We start from the raw sequence: 23,475 nt of genomic DNA, 5'->3' as shown, positions 1-23,475 counted from the left end.
CTTTGTCTTTGGTATTTTGCTTTTTTGGATCCTCTTCTTGGATGATTGAGTATTAACCTCTTCCTCAGAGTCTGTATCTGAGTGGCTTTCTTCTTTTGAAGCCATAATAATAAAAATGCCTCCCCCTCTCTCAAGGTTTATGCCGAAAAGGTTCTACAGTGCTTGCAGTCCTTTGGCACATGTTTAGGGTGGAGGCAGTACAAACAGTCCTTATGTGGATCCTCAGAATATTGTCTAGGTTTTCCACAGGATCTGCAGGGCCTGAAAAACCTCTTTTTAGAGATTTCAGCCATAGTAGGTAAGAGAAGTAACACAGTACCTTAAATCCAGAAGAAAGAAGTTTCAGTTGAAAAGGTGAAAAGTTCACACAGGAACAAAACTGAGCAGAGCTCAGGGAGACTCCTCACACGAAGGCGGTTGGAAATCTGAGGTATAATGGCTCTGCTGGGGAGTGTGATGTCAGGACTGGCAGCTGATTTGCTGAGTTTTGGACCAAATAATGATGAGGTTTGGTTGCCAAATAATATGATTCCCTGTGGGACTTTTTCTATGCAGTTTTCTAATACTGCCATGGTCATTTGGTTACTGTGAGACTCCCACCATGACGACAGGGAAGGTACAAGCATGTGAATCTATGAAAGATTCAATACTGGAGAACACACCTTCGCAATGCGAGCCTTCAATGTCCCATTAACCTGCTCCACTATCCCAGAAGCCTCTGTAAGGTAGCTACAATGGAGTCTCTGGTCAACATTCAATGCTGTGCAAACCATCTTCATGAGTTCATTGTGGAAATGTGTTCCTCTATCTGATTCCAAAGAGGTCGAAATTCCAAAACTAGGTATGAGTTCCCTCAACAGCAACTTAGCTACAGTGAGTGTGTCACACCTACGTGTCGGATAAGCCTCTACCGATCTCGAGAACACACACACCACAACCAAAATGTTCATCAACTTGTTGCACCTAGGCATCTCGATAAAATCCAACTGCATCCTATTGAAAGGTCCTCCAGACCTCCCAATGTGACTCAATGTAACCACAATCTTTTTCCCAGCATTCATCTGTTGACACATAACACACCTCTGACACACAGCTTCAGCTACTGCATGGAATCGTGGGTTGTACCACGTTGTCTGAACACCTGCACCATCGCATCTCTTCCTAGATGCACTGCACCATGAATCTGCCTTGCCATTGGGTTCAACAAGTCATCTGGTAACACCGCTCTCCCATCACTTGAAATCCAAATATCAACATCACCTTTCACACATCCTGGCTTGATCCACACACTTTTCTCCTGTTCTGAAACCTGTTCCTGCAGGCACTTGAGCTCATCCCAAGTATCTGCCATGGCCAACATCATGTTGAACTCAGTGCTTTCTTGGCTCTCTCCTGTGTGTCTTTCAGTAAAGGTGTAGCCTTGCTCGGCACAGAAACGTGCAACTTCGTCAGCGTATCTGTTTCCGAGTGAGACAAAATTGGTCCCTTTTCCATGAGCTGTGCACTTGACAACAGCAATTTCTTTTGGGTGCTGTAAGGCCTCTAAGAGTAGCCTCACGAACTCCCCATTCCTAATGGGTGATCCTGACTATGTTATGTAGCATCTCCGGGACCATAGCTGTCCGAAGTCATGAACCACACCAAATCCGTACTGGCTGTCAGTGTAAATAGTGATCCGAATTTGGTCAGCTGCCAAACAGGCACAAGTCAAAGCAACAATTTCAGCTACCGGAGCGGAGTATACTCCTTCCAGTCAAGCAGCTTCAACCACTCACGTAATGGTGCATACAGCAAAAGCTGCTCTCAACTGACCGACACTGTCTCGTATACGTGAACGATCAACAAAGAAAGTCTCATCAGGGTCAGACAATGGTTCATCAACAATGTCAGGTCTTGGCTTGGTGCAAAGTACAGTCACATGAAGACAGTCATGGTCCGCACAATCTTCATCAAGGGTGTTTGGTAATGGCATCAAAGTAGCAGGATTCAAAACAGAACACCTCCTAAGGGTCACATTCTCCGCAGCAAGAATGACTTGCTCGTAGCGGGTGAGTCTATTATTGGTCAGGTGGTGAGTCTTGGTCCGTGTCATCAACAATTCAAAAGAATGCAGTACATAAACAATCAATGAATGTCCCATGGCAATGCTTTCACATCTTTCAATGCTGACACCTGTTGCAGCAATGGATTTGAGACATATGGGCAACACCGAAGCTACTGAATCTAAAGTAGCTGAGAAATAGGCAACTGGTCTACGGACACCTCCATGATCTTGAGTTAAGACTGACAATGCACAACCCTCTCGTTCACAACAAAATAATTGAAAACGGCTTGTTGTTGTCAGGCATTCCCAGTGCCGGAGCACAACAAAGGTCCTCTCGGAACTCCGGGAGCGCTGTAATACATCATTCTCCCATGGTACCGGATCACTCACATTCTTGCGCGTCAGTCTCTGCAAAGGTATCACCTTCAGTGAGAAGTTGGGAACCCACTGGCAACAATAGCCAACCATCCCTAGGAACATCCTGACTTCCCTTTGTGTGAAGGGCACAGTCAAACTCATGATTGCCTCAATTCTGTCAGGTGACACCTTCCTCTTGCCTTTTTCTATTCTGTGTCCCAAATATTGGACTTCATTCAAACAGTACTTCAACTTATTTGGGGACACCTTGTGTCTATTCTCTGCCAAATGATTCAATAAGGCGATGGTGTCAATCCTGCACGCATCCTCAGTTTCTGACGCGACAAGGAGGTTATCTATGTACTGCACAACGGAGTTCTTTGGCAATGCAAGACTCTCCAGATTCTTTTTCAAGATCTGAATAGAGATCGATGGACTCTCTGTATACCCTTGAGGAATACGACACAACGTTAACACAGGGTTTTCCAGCTTGAAAGCAAAAATATACTGGCTTTCCTCATGTAGCGGTATCGAAAAGAATGCTTGACAAAGATCAATCACGGTGAACCACTCTGCTTCACATGGGATCTGAAACAATATCACTGCTGGATTCAGTACCACCGGACAACAGGGAACAACTATGTTGTTGACCTTTCTCAGGTCCTGTGCAATCCTGAATTTCCCACTCGGTTTCTGCAATCCCATAATAGGCGAGTTGCATGGACTGCCCATTATCTCCTTCAGGATCCCTTGCTTAGTCATGGAATCGATCACAGGTTTTATCCATGAACCGTTTCCGGTGTCAAATTATACTGGGGCGTTCTTGGGAACTCAACATTCTGCTTAACCTGAATATTGACTGGTTCCACTCCTTTGATTAATTCTATATCTTCCCCTGTGAAGTCCCACACCTTTTGTGAGACTAAATCTCTCATATCAAGTGGAATTTCTTCCACTGCCACTACAGGGTACATCTCTACACACAAGTGCTGGTTTTGCAACCTTAAAGGTGGCATTGTCATCATTGGTTTGCAATTTCAATCCCTGAGGGGTGCAATAGATTGTGCAGTTGAGTTTGTACAGAAGATCTCTCCCTAACAGACAGACAGGACTTGAGTCAATGGATTGGTCATTTTCTTATTTGCAAAGCCTACATCTTGGATTGATTTTCCCGAGAGGGGTAGGTTGGGAACTACTGCAGATCTCACAGTAGAGCTGGTAGCACCAGTATCAACCAAAAAGGTGGTAGGGTGACCATCAACATGAGCTTCTACAAACGGTCCCCTCTGGTCTACCTCCAAGACTGCACCAAGAGTGCAGTCTTCCTCCCCCCCTCAGGCACCGTCATAACAACGGGTCTAAGTAGTACCCCTTTCATCGATCTTAGCTTCATTACAGGGTTTGTCACTTCCGGCACATTTACTACTTCTCCTTCCTGCTGCAGCTGATTTAACGGATTCAAGGGACACTCACGTCTCCAATGTCCAACCTGGTGACAAAGGTGACACGCGGTGGTCTTTTTCAGCGTCGCCACATCTACTCTTACTTTGTGGTTCTCGGCATTTCCCTTCCCTTTGTTCTGGCCTTTCTGTTTCCTCCCTAGGGTTCCTTCACCTGATTGCATCTGAGCTCCCCTGTCTGCCGCTTGCATCTGAACCAGCATCAGTTTGTCCTTAAGCTTCCTATGCTTGGAATCCACTTCATCGCTGCAATACCTAGCATACCGCAGTATTTCATCTATCGGGTTGTTATGCCAGTAGATCAAATGCTGTTGGATCATAAGGCAAATCTCAGATCTCAAACCCAGAACAAACCTAGAAACAAACTTTCCCATATCCTTGGCGTTCATTGTATCCAACTCACTATATTGCTTAAAGACTTGCAAAAGCCTCTCATAATATTCATGCACTGTTTCCTTTGGCTCTTGCACCATCCGATCAATCTTTACCCAGTCTATATCCTGTGGAGACACTTTAGATTTGAACCATGTAATCGCTTGTTCATATTTTTTCATACCAATCGGTGATGGGCCATTCGTGATAGCATCCCTGTCCGGCTCTGAAGTAGGCCACTCAATCGCAATTTTACATGTTGCCCACAGATCACTTGGGACTACAATGTCAAACAGTGTATTTAAATCGATCCACAACCCTTTTGAAATTTTGACAAATGCTCAACCTGCTTGTACCACTCGAATGGACTCTGCCTCAGCTTAGGGAAATCATTTGTGAATGCTGCCAAATCAACTCTACTCCAAGGCACATGCACATACCCTCCGCAAGCTACTTCTCATAAAGAGTAGTTCCCTATTTCTGATGTTCCCCCTCCCGGAGGAGGTACCTCAGCCACACTCTTCCTGGTACTCTTTTTCTTGGACTATCTTTCTTCCCACTTGTCAAGTCTGTTCCATGCTCGTATCCCTATGATCAGTTCTCTAATGTGAGTCTTTAGCCCAATGACCCTATTTTCGTCCACGTCTTGGTCACTGTACTGCAACCTGTGACTACCTTGTAACATCTTCGTTTTAGACACATCCACCTCATACCTGTTTGCCAATTCCGCTAGTTTCTCATGTGCTGACCTAGCTTTGCGAGTCACATCCTTTGCCACATACAGCATTTCATCTGGGTCGTAAAGTTCCACTCTCTCCAGTGGTAAATTTCCCTCAACGATCTCATCCACCTCTGCTTTTAACCGCATCACATCTAACCTCTTTGCCTTTATTGCTGCTTTCAGTGTACCTCGACTGGAGGTGCCACTCGCCTCCCTACAGTCGTTATCCTGTTCTCTGCACCTATTCGCTTCAGATGTATTTCTAAAACGCATCCTGTTCTCTGCATTCCCATGGTCCCAATCTTCCCTTTCCCTAACGCTCTGATTCCCTTCAGATGAATCCCACATTCTCAGGTCTGATCTTAACTCAGCAAAGGATTTCGGTCTTGGCCCTCTCAGATCCATTGGTCCCCTAGACGAGTCTGCCGTAGCTGGCAATGGCGTACTCGATTCCACCGGTCTCGGTATATGAGCCAATCCTCTCACCACACTGTTCCCTCCTATGCTAGACCTCCCTTCATCTCCTGTCTGGGAGGTATTTTCACTCCTCACCTGATCTGGATCACACATCGACACTATGGGACCAATGGTGACCGGCACCGTAAGGGCATCTGGTAACTTACTAGTATCTGTGTTCTCTGGATTCTGCGTTCCCATCCCTCCTATCGAGAGTTTCCCCACTACTCCTGCACTCGGCGGAGCCTGCGATTCTCTGGCTTCCTCCAGCGGGGCTGATTTTTCCCCCTCTGACTCTGGGTTGTATGGGGGTGGTCTCTCAGAAAGCAGCCTTTCTATCAAGCTATCGTCTGTATCACTGTCATCTTCCTCTTCAACCTCCTACTGGGCATTCCCTTCCTTGACTATCAGCGGGTACAGCTTACCCCCTCGATTGTCTATACTCTCCATCTTTTCTCCAGAGCATCCCACCTCGCTTCTTGAAATGCCCTGACCGACCTTTTCACTCTTTCTTGTCCCCTGTCCCTGTTTCTTTCGTGTGCCGCCCTAATCCAGGCATGTAGTGACTCACACTGTGTGGGTCTGGGCAAAGGTCGCAAAGAAGCCATAATCGTTTTCAACTGGTGCAACACTTCCAATCTAAAGGTTCCATTCCAGGGAAAGGTCAACTCCTCATTTCCCTTTGTCATTTTGCAACAATTCTCAAGCCAAAGTATAGTATGTAAACCCACATTTGTGGCCATGTAATGAGCTGCAGTGTCCTTGGGCGGAGCATTCTCTCCTCCCCGAGTAGCCACCTTCTTTTCTCTTCTACACAAATCACGCAAGAATTGAAAACATTTCATGAGGAAACCAGCATTTCTCCTTTCGCAGCGCTACTTTCACTTCCTGATGACAACTCACCAGTCCCAGAGCGGCTTCACACCAACCACCCTATCGCAGTGCGGCACCTTTTGACATCACTTTTCTCCGCTTGCAGCAGTTCCCCTCCTTTACAATTTATCTCTCACTCACTGACACGTCCCATTCATACGCTGAAATAACTGTCTGGCCACAAAACGACCGGACAAGTTACATCTCTGACTGTACATCCACAGTCTTGTGTAATTGTCTACCTCATCTGGCAACTGTCTGTCCACGAAACGACCGGACAATCACCTCAACTGATAGGTTACAATCGTTCAATGTTCCACATACAGCAACCCATGACCAGCGTCAGTTACTCACGCACTCACACATTTGCTCCCCCTATCTCGGTCCAGGCAGTCGATAGCACCACACGACTCTCTTAACAATGGTCGACAATTACTCTGGGTGTTTGCTACACCACAACCGCTTAAGCTACTCGTCGAGCCTAAGACCTTCCCGGGCTGCGCGCGCTCACAGCCTGATATCGCAATCACACAACAGTCACTCCAACTCCGCAAGACATCACAACATTAAACACCGCAATCTAACAACACATAACCCTATTCATACTCACTCTCCCACGAACTGCTGCTTTCACCGCACCGTCACACTCCGTCCGTTTCCATGAAACGCTGTGTTCTGCTGACAATCTGCTGGACAATCATCACCTGAATTCTATGTGGCTCTGGAAACTCTTTTTCAATCTAAACTAACCTGATAGATCTCCCCTTACTCTAGAGACTAACCATCCTCTGCAGCTACCAACTGTTGCAGCTAGCTTCTTATCCAGATTTTCCTCTTACCAATCTTAAGAATCTTTGGTCAACTGGACCGTCTGGTCTGCTAAGAAGTGTGAAGGGAAGGTTCATAATAACTTTAGAAACGACCAATTAAATCCAACTCAAGAACCACTGACTACAGAATAAAATTTTAAAGGTTTATTACACAGCCAAAAACAACTGTACATACAGGCACCTCAGCAAGAGGTTGAGAAAATAAATGGGCACTAATACAAACATAATCCTATGCAAAAGACGACTCAAGATAATGACTAAAGTTATCTCTGAAAGCATCAGGCAAATGATGACAGTCCCTGCTTGAAGCTTTGACTGCATTTGTCCACAGGAAAGAAAAGAATATTAGTCTGTCCCTAGACTAACAATAAAGTGGCATCCCTCCTTAGCATCACTCCCAGGCAAGAGAAAAAGGTGTCAGCAGTGAAGACTTCCTAAGAAACATACTCACTTTCCATAGGTAAGCAGCCTAAGGTACTGAGCTCGTTCTAAGATGCTCCTTCTATTCTCCTGCCCTTCTCCTTCTGAACTGCACTAAAACTAAGAACTGACTCTCCTCCCTCGGGGCACTGTCCCTAATACAAAATCCCAAAAACTTTAAACACGCCCCTTCAGCAGGTCATCAGGCTGTGCTTTTCCATTGAAACTCTATCTTCGTCCAAAAATCGTTGGTGAGTCCTTGGTTCCCAGGCACCTTCTCCGCCAAAAGTATCGTCTTCACATTCCAATACCTTCCCACATCTCTCGCTCCTACCATCCTAACTCCTAAAACAGAGTTCTTCTGCCTAACTAAACGTGTGTCCTTGCACCTGCAACAGAAAGCCTGTGAACGAATTAGCCTTGTACACACACAGATCTGCAATGCAAAATTCGACTAGGAAGAGAAATCATCCCAAGGAAAAAATACATTTTCAGGCCTACAGTCTCTCGACAAACTAAGAACCACAGTTAGGCCTCTCATTAATGCTTTCATACAGTTAGGCCTTTACACATGTTAAACACATTTCTAAACTACATTATAAACGTTAGATTCAAATCAAATCAAAATTCGCTGTATTCGTTTCAAATATTAAATCATAAAAGCATAATGCAAGAAAAACATACATCAATTATTAAAAAGACTTCAGCATCATACTTCATCGTCCAGTTGCTCGCAATGTGGGGATGAGATATTACATTGTTTTACTACATCTTACAACCCCTTTCATATATTTAGCTATACAATTGTTCAAAATTTAATTTTCTAAAAGTTGTAAATGCGGGACGGCATTGTCTCAGTCCTAGCTCTCTTAAAATTGGCAAAATCCATCTTTTCCTTAACAATGTACAAAAAGTACAGAAAAACATAATGTGAATCGTGGTCTGTGGGGATATATCGTCACATGGCAAGGGTCTAGGGTGCGTGAACAATCGTTCATGTTTGGAAATGTAACAGTGTTATGAAAATTACCTAAGCGTAAGCGTGTTAATAACATCCTGTCATAACTTGCCTTTGTATTTAAGAGATATGGTTGTATCCCTGGTTGTATCAGTAGCAATTAGTTCTCTCTAACAGTCGGTTTGTTATTATTAAGAGAGAATATTAAATTCTCTAAAAAGTTAATGCAGATGGTCTTTAGTAACAGGGTTGTAGAAGTATTCAGGATGTCCCAAGTGCCACAAAATGCTTGACATAGTTAAGCCATGGGATACTTGAAACACGCTGTAGTCTCAGGCAATCTTCAATCACGTCCCTATTAAGACCTGTGGCCACGCTTGACCAGATTTTGTGCCACAAAAGGACCGGCTGCATTTTAATCAGGTCGGTCTGATATGGCACTCCCAACTCGGCACGGACAATGCACGTAGCCGTACTGTTTGTGGTAGCTAAAAGATATCTAAAAAATCTATTCGCAATTGCCTGCAAACGTTAGATTCAAAATCATGTTAATGCATTACAATTCACTCGTAAATAAGCAACCCTACATGTGCAACTTTTAACATGGTGCACGTTTAAACCTAATGGAACATCTTATGCGTGAAGCAATAACTTCTACATTACTTAAGGCACTTTCTCATGTTAACACTACATTAGTTTCCAAACGATATGAACACTCCTAAATATTCTAACATAATTTTGGTTAATTACTATGTTTCTAATGCTCACACATTAGTACAATCCTCTAAATATGCGGGTGCTGACTACCCGTGATTATTACGCACCCTTACATTTTTCAGAATAACATGGCGCTCTATCACTATATTGGTCCAGAGAGATATTTTTTAAACACTTACAACAATGAGTTTCAATTTTGAGAAGGAATTATAAAAATACAGGTCGGAAGGTGGCATCAACCTTCCAGACTTCACTACTTACATAATTATGCACACAATTGCATGTGAGAAAAGAATAGTCTCTTAGGGAAACCGAGCCAATCTGGGTTCACGTGGACTGGGCTGTGTTAGGCAGAACTATGTGGGACCTGAATTGAAAAGCCAAAATATGGCCAGTCTCTGAAAACATGCTAGGCTCACAATATGGGATGAATTAACCAAAGACACAAAACTGATTGCCTTCTCGTCTCCACCCTCTTCATTACAATGTTGCATTTACACTTGTCATTCAATTAGGTGACTAAAATAGGAGGCCAACTGAAACCTAAGAAAATAAAGAACATGTTTAACTTACTGAAGGCAGGGCAGATGTCATGCCTGCCCTATTAGACATCCTAATAGATACCTTGTTCAATACCACATATACAATGAAAAAGAATTTAGCAGGGAGTGCTGGGAAGGGTTATAGAAGAAGCTCAATGACAATGTTTTTAGCAAACATCCCTTTAAACTCACATAGTATTGCAGGCAGAGAGTCTCACTGTAAGGTGGTGTTTTCCTGACATCCTTGGAGTGGTTTCCCCCCAACTTTTTTCCTTCCATCCTCCTGCTTTTGCTGAGATCGTTTTTGCTGGCTTTAGGACTCTGCACACTTTACCACTGCTAACCAGTGCTAAAGTGCTTATGTCACCCTTAGGGTAGGTCCTAAACAGCCCTCAACTCAGGGCGTAGTGTATTTAAAATGTTTAAAATGTTGGACATGTACATTTAACGTTTACATGTCCAGGTAGTGAACAACTTCTAAATTCGTGTTTCACTACCGCAGCACTACATCTCCCAAAGGAAAACATTGGGAAACCTTATTACATTTAATAAGTGAAAACTTTCAATTACGAGCAACTAGGAATAGCACGTTTGGGGTCTAAAGAATTGTACTTTAAGACTCTTTTTAATGGCAAAGTTTGATTTTAAGTCACAATTCTGAAAATGGCACTTCTAGAAAGTTGGCATTTTCTTTCCCTAACCATTTGGTGCCTGCAGCCTGTATCTTAGGTCACATGACTAGGTGTAGCTGGTCTTTTTGTATTGCCACCAGACAGTGAGAGAAAAGGGGGCAATAGGTGTTGGCAGGATGCGTCATCTCCAACTTGATAGTGGGGAGGAGCTGTCAACTACCATACTTGCAAATCACAAAGCCATTGCCTGAGCACTCCCACAAAGAGTTTGACACTAGCTGCTTGTGGCCCAAACAAGCTGGGGCCAGAGTAGGAAGGCAGGACATTTCAAGCACCTTAGGGTGAAAACCTACATAACCTTTGCCTACTTCAAAGCTGCCATCAGGTATATGTATGGGACCCTCAGACCCTACTCCTAAGTGCACCTCTGAACCTGCGGAAGACTCAGAAAGACTGCTGTGCTGCTCTGATGACCTGCTAGCTGATCAAGAAGGAGTGAACATGCATCTTGAACCCTGCAACATCAGAGTGACTCCAGCGGCTAATTGGCTGGCTTGCTTCCTGATAAGAGCCTCAGGGAAAGAAAAGACTCCAACCACCTGGAACTTAGCACCTGGACTGTGTCTGCTGTGAGTCCTACACCCCACATGGTGCCACCCCAGTTCTGAGCCCAGCTGTGGTCTTTTGGGCAGATCTGAAACAGCATGATCCATCTCCTTGTAGCTCCACATTGGAACCCCCACTGTACACGCATCCCTGATAAAGAATCTTGCATCGCAGCCCATAGCCCCACGGTCTGTCACTGAGCAAGGCATCCTTGTCGAAGGCATTCTCAAAAACAAAGCAGGTCATCGCCTCACAGCCCGCAACTCCTCTGTATCACCGATGCGCGATGCATCCTCAAAGCAGAACTTCATAACGCATGCCCCTGTTGGTGAGATCCTCGACACGAACGCAGGCTATTGCATCCCAGCCCTGCAGCTTCATTGTAACTGCCACTGCGCGACACTTCCACGACGTGTGATCTCTCAAAGCTATGCAGTGACAATTTAAGGTGTTTTGTTCAGCGGGCCTAACTTGGTCCCTGTATCCGGCCCCTGCTCTCTCTTGTCGATCTGAACTTGACACTTTGTTCCTGTACGGCACAACCAGAAAACCACAGTTGCCGCTTTGTGCTTTTACGTTCCAATTTCACTTAAATCTTAAAAATTACATATCTCCGGTTTCTAATTATTATATTTTAGTTATTCTGGCCTCAAATAATTTATTAAAATGTGTTCTAGATGGGTGAGTAGGTTCTGTACAGTAAGAATATCAAATGAAAGTGGATCACCTATTAATGTGAAACTGCCTGGGGCCAGCAAAGAGCCACTAACTTCAGGGTGGAAGAAAAAAAATCCCCCCATCCCAAATTGTCACTTAAGACTCCTACAAATAACGGCAATGGAAAGACTCCTGGAGGAGGTGATACACCAAATCATGGGCTTTGAAGAAACATAGAATCAGCTGATAACATTATTCTGAAATGATGTTCCAACCTTGACAATACCTCAGAGAATACATGCACTCAACCTACTCACCTATTAAACGAGCGAAGAAACCTAGCTCTTGATCATGAACAGCTCATAGAATTAATGTGTGAATGTCACACCATCGTAGGCAATATAGATCTTTATAATTCTAACATATTCATAGAAGATATCCCAGGATTGTTTTATCTGAACTTTGTGGAACAGAAAGAATGAGGTTGGGGAAATTTGGAATACAAGAGGTAGGCAGATGTAAAAATCATGACGAGGAGGAAAAATTGATATGTTAGAAAGATGTCTTCTAGGAAATGTGTTTGCACTGTATTGCAATTTTGCAAGACCAATAAGAACTAATTGGTTGTAAGAAATACCAAGTGTAAGCTAAACATGCTATGTACTTGTAAAATGTCATGAAATTCGTCTAATACTGCTAAAGTTATAGGAAAGCTAAAAACATATTTTAAACTGTCAAGGTGTCTCAATAAATGTAACTCTTCAAAGCCTGCCCAACACCTTCCAAATGCTAATATTGTAAAAACTATTAATGGGTACAACATCAGGCGAAGCAAAGGCAATCCTCCAAGTAAAGCCCTTCATTCTTGCCAATCTTTGTGTACTTCTCTTCAGTGGCTTTTACTTTAGCGGAGAGCAAAGTTTACTATGGGAGTTAAAATGAAAAATGCTCATTCCAACCCCTTTTCATTTTGCCCTCTGTATGGATCTGCAGGAAACTTGACATCCAGAATCAAACCCAGATCTACTCTTTTAAAACAAAGGTTTGTGAAGATTTGTCTTGGTGTGTAGGCATAACAAGACAAAAGTCGCCTCTTCTGTGGAACCTAAGACCTTTCTTAAACAGCAACTGCTCCTGCCAACTTAGTAATAGATAGCTAGTTCGCTAATTACCTGGATGGATGGATAATTTTCTGATGTAAGTTGATGTAAGCTACTGGATGTTATTGTTGTAACAGAGTCTTTGCTTTAACTCTAGAATTTCGAAACTAAGACTCACATTATGAATGTACACTGAATATATATTTTTTTATCAGCCAATAAAAACTGGATGTCCCAGAGATCAGTATTTACTGGGTGGAATAAAACACAGATCTCATGAGTTTTATACATACAAATTAGGAACAACATGTAGATCTCGGTAGTTTCTTTACCAAAATTCGTATGTATTGGGCATTGCCCGTCCCAATAAATTTCCACGTTTGATCTGTCAAAATTCACCTGGAGGGTGTAATAATTGCCACTAACCTCCTGGCTCAGAATTTCTATGGAAACTAGTATTTGCATTAGGGAATGAAAAAAAGGTGTCCACTCCTAAGGAGTGGCATGCGTTCGTTCATTGTTGTGTACAGCTTTCCTACGTCAGTCCTAAAACTATTTAAAAGACTCCATGACTTAAGTAGATCAATTTTGACTCCTGTGATTAACTGGGTTGCGATGACAAACGTCAAGAACACACAATTAAACTGCTCTAATTAAAATGCACTGAGAGAGTCTCTAGTGTGAGTTGAACCACAACGATGTGATTACCTCTGTCGTAAGCCACATGGCTTGTGTAACATGATCACATTCTCCAGGAATAGATGTTGTCACCCAAGCTTCAGAAACACAATTTGTGGTATTGTTTGGGATTGTCCCTCATGTTGACCGGACACCAGTGGATAACACTTGTGCCTTGTTGGACAGGTGGCCTCCTCGTCTTCGGGATCTGCAGTCTCCTACTGGACGGGTTCAAAATCGGCTACTACATGGGCTACGTCACCTGTGTGTCTTCGCTCTTGATCGTCTACCCTGTGATCCAGCTGGTGTTTGTGATTGTTCAGGTGAGAGAGGACAGTCCTTTTCACATTGCTTTTCATTTAGGGGCCAATACCAATATATCTGCTGGTCCGACTGTCCGTCATGCGCGTCGTCTCAGGGTAAAGGCCGGGGACACAGACTCAAGAGACACCAATACCAATACTTACCCCAAAAGCCCATCCACTCTACCTCTCTACTTGTCAGGCACATGCAACATGTAGCATAGCCATTATTCTGTACAGGCACCGCGCTAACATAACCATGCATTAAATGCTTGTTACACAACCTTTTCCCAAAACCACTTAGTCAGTGAGTCCCAATAAGCCCTCTTCAGCTAACTTATCTGGACTATGCTCCTCATTCCAAATGTTTACCAACATATTTCAAGGAAAACCGTGACCCACGACGTTCAGAAAGAGAAGTGTCTGTCATTGCTCTGTTAACTATTGCAATGGCCCTGATCGGGGATTAATGTGCTAGTTTTAAAATAGAAGTTGAATATTTGTCACTATGCTCATCAGTTAACACAACTCAGGTCAAAGTATTACATTGAAGCAGGATTTTGATTTTGATGGCAAAAGCTGTTTAAAAAAAAGGTCTATTTCAAGTGGGTCTGTGTTCCTGCATAAAGCCGTTTGTGTAGGCGTCAACATTATGATTTGGGCGGTATTAAAAGGAAACAGTAATAACGAGGTACATTAAATCGCCCAGCCTTCATTAAGATTCAGCCGGCTAAACCTGACAGAATTTAACAGGTGAAAAGTTTACAGTATTAACCCTATCAGGCAGATTTGGGTGCGGTAAGCAACACATTCTGCACGTTTTTCACCAGAAACTCGGAATGGGTGCTATTTATCACACACTAGATAAATAAAGTGCACCTGGGCATTGGTATTCATCTGGTGAGATAGAAAGAACTTGGATTCTGACAAACTCACAATCAGAGACGTTATATTGATCTCAGGAATAGAGCGAGATAATATGCTTAGCGCGCACCCTCTCTCCTTAAGGAATGGACAACACATGCTTACTGTTGCTTCTGAAGTTTAGAAAACGCCTGCTGTAGCCTTAGAAAATCACATTTTATACCTCATCAAACTGGACAATTAACCGTTTTTGTGCTTCTTCACAGACTCACTTTCTCTGGTTGTCCAGCAAGCACTGCGTTCAGATCCATCAAAATTTAACCAGGTGGGTGTCTCCAATCATTGTAACCAGGTGAGTGTTCCTTCCCATGGTACCCAGGTGAGTTTGCCCCAGGCATCGCAACCAGGTGAGTGTCTCTGCCCACTGTATCCAGGTGAGTGTTCCTGCCCATTATAAACAGGGGAGTCACCTTGCCCACTGTAACCAGGCCAGTGTCCCCCAATTACTGTAACCATATGAGTGTCCCTGCCCCTTGTTACTAGGTGAGTGCCCGCTGATCATTGTACCCAGTCGAGTGTCCCTGCCCACTCTACCCAGGTGAGTGTCCCTGCCAATTGTACCCAGTTGAGCGTTCTTGCCCATTGTAATCAGGTGAGTGTCCCTGCCCACTGTAACCACATGAGTACCCCCTGATTATTGTAACTATATGAGTATCCCTGCCCCTTGTAACCAGGTGTGTGTTCCCTGATCAATGTAACCAGGTGAGTGCCCGTGCCCATTGCACCCAGCTGAGTACCCCTGCCCATTGTAGCCAGGCGAACGTCCCCATTTCATTGTAACCATATGAGTGTTCCTGTCCCTTTGAACTAGGTGAGTGTTCCCTGATCATTGTAAGCAGATGAGTGTCCCTGCCCTTTCTAACAAGGTAAGTGTACCCTGATCATAGTAACCAGGTCAGTGTCCATGACCCTTGTGACCAGATGCGTTTCCTCCCATCATTTTAACGAGGTGCGCTTCCCTGATCATTGTAAGCAGGTGAATGTCCCTTGCCCTTGTAAAGAGGTGAGTCTCCCTCAATCCTTGTAACCAGAGTGTCCATGCCCCTTGTAACCAGATGAGTGTCCCTGCCCCTTGTAACCAGGTGAGTGGCCCCTGCAATCAGGTGAATGTCCCCTGATCACTGTAGCCAGATGAGGATTATTGCCCATTTTACCCAGGGGAGTGTCCCCCAATCATTGTAATCATGTGAGTGTTGCCATCCACCATAACAAGGCGAGTGTCTCTCACTCACCAAATGCATCAAAGTGTGTGTCTCTTATTTATTTATTTGTTTACTAGCAGCCCGTCCCGACCTTGTCCGGGAGCAATCAGGCTTCCCGACCCCCGCCTGCCCCGACATTGCCCAGCAGCCCGGGCCCCCTGCAGCTCCGTCCCCCGCCTGCCCCGACCCCCGCCTGCCCGACATTGTTTCCCGGAGCCTTACCTCAGCCACCGCTCCTCAGTTCACCGCTCCTCCTTCTATTTGGTGTGAGTCCCCGTCCTCCGCCTGCCCCGACCCCCGCCTGCCCGCTTACCTCATCCGCTGCTCCTCAGTTCACCGCTCCTCGCCGCTGGTCACCGCTCCTCCCGCCGGTCCACTGCTCCTTACCTCCTCCCCCGCGCCATGTCCGCCGCTCGTCACCACTCCTCCCCCACGCCATGTCCGCCGCTCCTCCTCGCGCTCCTGGACGCCGCACCTCCCCGCGCTCCTGACGTCAGCACGCAGGTCGCGGCCGGCACTACTTCGAGGGGACTACTTTTTTTATAATGTAATTTTTTTTAATATAACGTATTTTTTAACTTTATATAGCCTATGTCCATCTGCACACCCTGAGGATTACAACGATGTATCGGGTGTGTGGATTGGCGCTGTGGTTCCCGAGTTTTCCTGCCTCAAAGCCTCAAAGTTCTTCCTTTATAATAGTAGTATAGATTTTTGTATGTATGTTTTTATGTGGGAGTTTTATAAAGCATGGAAAGGTAACAGTACCACATCCCGAATGTACACTATGAGTGCCCCTGTGCCACAAATGTAGCAAGATGTGTGGCTCATGCACCTTGAATGTACCCCTCTAAATGTAAACACACCTAGTTAATTTCTTCACAAATGCGCTCAGTGAGGCAACCCACCCATTCCCTCAAATATATCACAGTGACTACCGACCAAATATGTTCAGATGTGTGTTCGCACGCCGAGTCTCATGCAGGTAACTCTCCCCTAATTCTTGCATGTAGGCAGGCAAGAGTGCCTCCTCCACCAAGTGCACCAAAGGTCATGCTCTCCCCTATATACATGCACCTCGGTAGTGTCCCCACATCATTTGAATGCACCCAGTTGAGTCCTTGAATGTACGCAATTGAGTGTTCCAACACCCCTTGAATGAACTCCGGGCAGCGACTCCCCACTGTTCAGATGCGTGCTCCTACTGAGACATTTTGCCAAGGTGGTCCTGTTATGGGACTCTACACCAGTTTAGAAAAATATGGTCTGCTTTATAAAACTCTTCTTAGTATCTCTTTATGTCTTAGCAGTATTTAGATTCAGTACATTAAATAGCTCTCCATTTGATTATAAGCATCTGCACAGTTTCACGTAGCATGAACAACACTTTTCTCCCCCAAAAGAGAGGAGCTCAGAAACAACTCCTGCCCGTTAGCAAGCAGTATATATAACACAATTTTAGTTAAGGTAAACAGCAGTATCAAACTTCTCTACAGTGAGGCTAGGATGTACTTTACCCTTAAGGTCTCAATGTTATTACAAGCCGGAGGATACAGGCATTCAGCAACAGTTCTGCTAATAGCACAATAGTACCAAGGTTCATACGGCTGGAGCTCTAAATAAAGACAGGCAGGATATTTTAACGTTCTCATACAGCCATATAGATCGCTCTAACCACAGTGGAATGGCAGGTTTTTATAGTATCGTTCCTTGTCACTAATTGATCTGCATAGCAGGGGCAATCCCCTCAACCAATGCCTTTTTACCCCTGGAACAGCTCTGGTACCTCGGCTTTCATGAGCAGTAAATTACACCTCAATCAGAAAGACGCTTTCCTGCTGGCGACCTCACTAAGCAGGGAAAGTAAGTCAGTCAATGCCGTCTCATCATCGTGCTTCAACACCCTGCGCATGCTCTGAAAGATCTTCCAGTGGATCCCCACCGAAACGAGGAAGACGGTCACCCAGGCACTCGTCACCAGCCGACTGGACTACGGAAACACCCTCTACGCCGGAACCACTGCCAAACTTCAGAAAAGACTCCAACGCATCCAGAACGCCTCCGCACGACTCGTCCTGGACCTCCCCCGACACAGCCACATCTCCGGCCACCTGAGAGACCTACACTGGCTCCCCGTCAGCAAGAGGATCACATTCAGACTCCTCACCCACGCACACAAGGCCCTCCACGACCTGGGCCCCAAGTACCTCAACAACCGTCTGACCTTCTACACTCCCACCCGCCAGCAACGATCAACCAGCCTCACCCTCGCCGCCTTCCACGCATCCGCAGAGCCACCACTGGAGGAAGATCCTTCTCCTACCTGGCAGCCAAGACATGGAACTCCCGCCCCATCCACCTCCGGCTAACCCAGGACCATCTCTCCTTCAGGAAGCAACTCAAGACCTGGCTTTTCGAGCAGTAACGTACCCCTCTCCCCCAGCGCCTTGAGACCCCTCCGGGTGAGTAGCGCGCTATACAAATGTTATGATTGATTGATTGATTGATTGATTGATTCATAGAGTCACGCACTTATGGAGAATTGTACAGGGAGCTGTTTAACAGATGGGGGGTATCCCCAAGCCCAATTGTTATTTCTCGGCCCTTTCCGATGACTGTCAGTATGCAATTGAGGGCTGTTAACCCAGGTCAGACAGACTCTCCCCTCCCGCCACAGCTCCGTAGGCAGCAGCGAGGCCCACTCAGACTCTGCGGCCCCGCACTTCACCTCATTGCCTTACCAAGTTGTTCAGGGATTCGTCCCGGCCTCTCACTCAGCCACACTTTCACCTCCGTTCACAGTTACCACGCTATGTGGTGACTCTGGTCCCCCAGCGCTGCAGGCTCCAAGCAGCTGACTGGGCCAGAGCTACGCCGCGTCTTCCTCGGCGTTCCTCTCAGCTCCTCGTCCCACCCTCACTTCAATCGTCAAAGGGGGAGGGAGCTACGCGGGTCGGCCTCCTTCAATTTCCCGCCCCCTTCTTCTGGATTCTCGCCTGCTTGCACACACTGTGCTCCGCGATGCTGGCCTCCACAACCACTGCCCTGCTGACCCCAGCCAGGCCCTCCCCGATGCATCTTCTCAACGGGGGCCCGTGAATCAGCTGCAGTAGTCCAATGACAGAGACTTCACTCGCCAACCGCTACAAGGTAGGGTTATTTTCCTCCACAATCGTATGGGCAAGAGGACCCTCAGGGGAAGTGGCGATGATGTATCAAACTCCACACTTCCTGAGGGGGCAGTTCAGGCTGGGTCCCAAAAGGTGGGGCAGGGCGGAAGAAAGCTGGACACTCTCTTCTAAAGTCAGATCCACTTCCTGGGGAATTCCCAGGCCAGTTATCTACGGCTCCTCACAGAATTTCTAACAGGTTCAGAGGGCTAAAGATAACTAAGCGATGTCAGGGCTCAGTCAGGTAGGGGGTCACGTCAGCAAGGTAGAGCAGCCGGCCCGTGGGACGATCTAACTCCTATCAGTGCGCCTGCCTCCCCACACTAACGCTTCACTCCTCACCAGGCTCCACTCAGGCTCTCTGGTCACTCTAAAATGGCTGCCCTAGTTCTGACCTTTTATAGGCTGGGCTCTGGCTACTGGAACTGGCTAGAAGGTTCTAGAGCTTTCCTATGTAGTTCTATGGCTCAGAACCCTGAGGTAGAAAACTTGGCAGTTACAAGCCACCATTTTGTGTCTCCCTATCCTCCATTTTCAAGAAGCACCTGTGCCTCAGGATGTCGTAGCGGGTCAGGAGGCACTCATAACTCTAGGGACAACACCACAAAAATATATGGTGGACACAAAAATGAAAGAAAGTTAGGAGGCAAAAAGGGGACAAAATAAATAAATAAATAGGAGGGACCACCCAAAGGCGCTGACAGGTCTAATACAGGGTAAATCAGATTGCTTTAAAAAAACACTCAAACACACAAGTAGCTTCTGAGGTATGCAGTTAGCATGAGAACATGGAAGTATTAGTTTTTGTTTTCAGTAAAGCCCAGGGGTAGTTACAGATATCTTTCGCCAGTGGGATCTGGATTACTGCCTGGAGGAACAGTGGGACTGGCCTTTCTAAGAGTATGATAGACCTCCTGTGGATTACTTAGTGGTGAGGTGTGGAAAGTGCCAAAGAGGACGCCATTGATAGGGAAAATGAAAGGGGTCTCTGATAGGTGGATCATTGAATCAAGAATTGGTCATCAAAGCACTGATCTTCCAGTCTGTCTGTTAGTGTGTAACCTAGCCTGGGGTGCTCCAAGAAACAGGTGAAGGGGACAAGGAGCAACGTGGAGTCCATAGCTTAAGAGCCTGTCCTTAAATCCAGAGAATTGCCAGGCTGTGCTTAGGAGGGAAATCTTGTAGTGGACTGTGCCAACATCGAGAGCCTGTGCACGGAGAGATGCATTAGCTCAAGAAAGAACTGGAAAATATTTGATTTATTATGATTACTTGGAAGATCATACAGGTCAGATGCCATTATAAGTAAGGAATTGCTTGGACACCCCTTCTGCATTTGACTCTTTCCCAGAGGTACCAAGATGGCTGTGTGCCAAGATCTGTGGCCCCAGTATTTGTGTGGTATTGCTTGCCTTGATCTGAGCATGTTTGGATCTCAAGAAACATCAAATGTGCTTTGCTTAGAAAAGCATACAAATCTTTGATGTTCACTCTTGAGATACATAGCACTTCTATCTTGCGGTTGCATCCATAATTAACCCTTGCTTCACTTCCCTTGTCTCCTAACCAGATGTGGCCTGATGCTTGTCCTCGCCACCAACCTTGCTGTCTGGATGACCACAGTGACCGACGAATCGAGCCATTTGACCAGAGAGCTGTTGGAACACCTGAAACATAACTACACTGATGAGGAAAACTTCACAGTTGAAAGTATCATACTGGGTAAGGAATACCTCTACTACTCACCACATCTCTGAGGTAAATATATATATAATAATATTGGTGCAACCTCAAAAGCAAAGAAGAAAATGCACATACCTATATGGCGTCTGCAAGAACCAGGGCCATCCCCCTGGGTGTGAAAAGGGGTCATGACGGCCAAGAAGATCATCCCCATGAAACAAATGTGGGGCTAATAGGGACATGAACATCTTCAAGGATACAGAGACAAGATTGCAGGGGCTAGAAAAAACTGTTTATGACCCTGAAATATGTTCTTTAATACAGATGGTGTTGCAGGGCCAGAAGCAGTCAACATAAGAAAGAAGAGTGTGGCAGTAGACAGCGAACATTCTCTTGAAACATAAATGCATTAAAGAAGCAAAAATAATCCTTCCTAAAGAAGATAGGATTTACCAGGACAGATGTCTCCCCAGTACATAAAGTTGTGCCACTTGTGAAAACCTATCATTGTATTATGTTACGTGAAGTGAGCTGTAGTTGTATAGGATACGTCTGCAAATAGAGCGGCCTTTTAGAGGCAGTTGTATTCAGGTGCCTGGAGTGTACATTGCCACCCATGTCTGGGCAGTGATGGTCAAGGAGGTGCCGTGGTTCGGTTAATGCTTTTGTGCAAACATGCCGGGTTAGATGTAGATACAGTCGTGCATGTGTAGGAAGATAACCATGAAGATCACACACTTGGGAGTGGAAGTTGGTATGAAGGAGATGCATGGCTAAGCATTAAGGGTTATAGGGGTACTATAGAAAGAAGCATGTTGACAAATGGTTGGCCATTGACCCTGTGGAGTTTTGCCTGTCACACAGGCAAATGAGGTAAGGCTGGGGCTGAGCAGACGGCCCTCAAGTTTTCATTGCAGAATGGCGTGAGTGAAATTTAAATTACACTGGTGTCATTTCAGGAATTTCGCAGTTGTGGCTTGCATGACTAGCGGATGAGGGGGGCGCGCTGGAGGTGGTGGTTTAAACTAAAATAAAAAAACTTACCTTACTGTGTCCCACGCAGCCTCCACTCCTGGCAGTTTCCCGCACCCGCGTTTTCCTGGAACAGGAAGCATGCATCCTCCCTCCCCTTCTCTAAGTCAAACACAACGCTGCAATGGCAGCGTTGTGATTGGTGCGGCTAGCGCCCAGCCGCGAGCCTGTAGGGAGGTTGTTTTCTCTATGTAGGCTGCATGCAGCCTTCATAGAGAAAATGTAGAATGCGCATGACTGGTTTGGTCGGCCCCAGAGGGCCGACCAAACGGTCAGGGCCCACAACAGTGGGCAAGCCGCTCCTCCCCGACCTGCCCACCCGCCCGCCCCCAACCAGGCATACCCTTCTGCTTTCTCGCAATGAGAGAAGCAGAAACATAAAATAGTATTTAAAATACCATTTTATGTTTCTGCTTCTCGCACTGCAAGAAAGCAGTGGGGCGACGCTCCACTGCCCTAATGGAGGAGCCGCCCCTGGAATTTTGCGTTATATTTGATGCATAAAATTCATAAAATTCCACTTTTATACCATGCCTATCATCATGAGCTGTTCACGGCAAATAAGTATGCCAGAATACCACGAACAGCCAGAGTGCAGCATCTGTTCCTCTCGTCACTTGTGTTCTTCGTGCTATTATTTACGGCGAAATGTATCAAAATGAGGATGCATTTCTTTCTAAATGACAGATTTGTATTTTCCATAATTATGCATAATTTCTCTGTATTTTACGGATATTTCAAGTAATAATGTGAAAACAAAGTACACGAATTTCACACACCCATAAGAGGTTAGAGTGACTGTTATATTCAGAGTGACTCCTTGCCAGTGGGTTAGACTTTGTTGATGTAGTGGATACAAAGAAAATGGTATGGTATGCAGGAAAGACAGCGTGGAAGCATTATGGTAAGTGTGGAGGCAATACACGCAGCCCTGCCATTTTAGTAACATAAGATCCATCCGATGTGCAAGATCATGTGCACATATTTGAGGAGCACTTCTTATGTTAGTGCTCTTCCTTAGAAAGTGGAATGTTGCCATCTGTACGGCGCTTGTGCTTTGTTGGCTGCAGCAGAATGTTATGTTAGTGGAATTGATGGGTTCTGCTGTATTGACGATATTGGGATGATGGATTCGTAAAGTCCCAGTGCAAAAAGCATTGTAGTTTAGCAATTTGATAATACACACAACAATCATCAAATGATTGTTCAAGTGTTGGTAGAAGAACACAACACATTGCCATCTCTATGACCTATGCCACTTTATTTGTTGTGTGTGACTGTGGTGTTGTAGGGTTTAACCTTATTTTGTTCTATACTCTTCCACTGGATCATGCTCTGTGGGGTGACTTCCACTGTAAATGTCTGCCTAACCCATTTGAGGGTGATCTACTGGTCTGTGTTGGACTGATAGCTCAAAGAAAAGTGCTTCAAAGGAGCATGAGATGTGATCTGATGGACCTCTGAGCCTACATATATGCCTGACAAAAAGAAAGTGTGTCTTGTGGGTGATCCCAGGGTAATCTACTGACAAACCTATGTAAGAGAGACGGTGAACCAGTCCTGCTCCATAGATTAATCTTTCCTTCAGCCTGATTCTGCCAGCTGTGCTTGGTGTTTGTCTGTGACCAGGACCTGCTGCATGTGGTCATATGTCTTACTGTCTGCAGGAAGAGGAAGTGAAGGTGGGTGGTTGGGTGGTGTCAAGTGGAAATTAGATTATAGAAGGGTGGCAAGAGGGA

General features: G+C 45.4%; 1 protein-coding gene across 2 annotated transcripts in view; it reads left to right on the top strand.

The window, feature by feature from the left end:
• Positions 1-23,475, top strand: part of LOC147702156 (proton channel OTOP2-like) — a 502,417-nt gene that overhangs the window by 362,355 nt on the left and 116,587 nt on the right. For both annotated transcript variants that reach the window (XM_086930802.1, XM_086930801.1), the window contains exons 3-5: positions 13,610-13,746; positions 14,856-14,914; positions 20,592-20,743. In XM_086930802.1, the coding sequence (XP_086786928.1) occupies positions 13,610-13,746; positions 14,856-14,914; positions 20,592-20,743 (348 nt within the window). The remainder of the gene's footprint in view (positions 1-13,609; positions 13,747-14,855; positions 14,915-20,591; positions 20,744-23,475) is intronic.

Source organism: Lissotriton vulgaris, chromosome 7 (assembly GCF_964263255.1).
Source record: "Lissotriton vulgaris chromosome 7, aLisVul1.2, whole genome shotgun sequence".
Taxonomy (NCBI): Eukaryota; Metazoa; Chordata; class Amphibia; order Caudata; family Salamandridae; genus Lissotriton; species Lissotriton vulgaris.
This window is presented reverse-complemented; position numbering and strand designations above follow the sequence as displayed.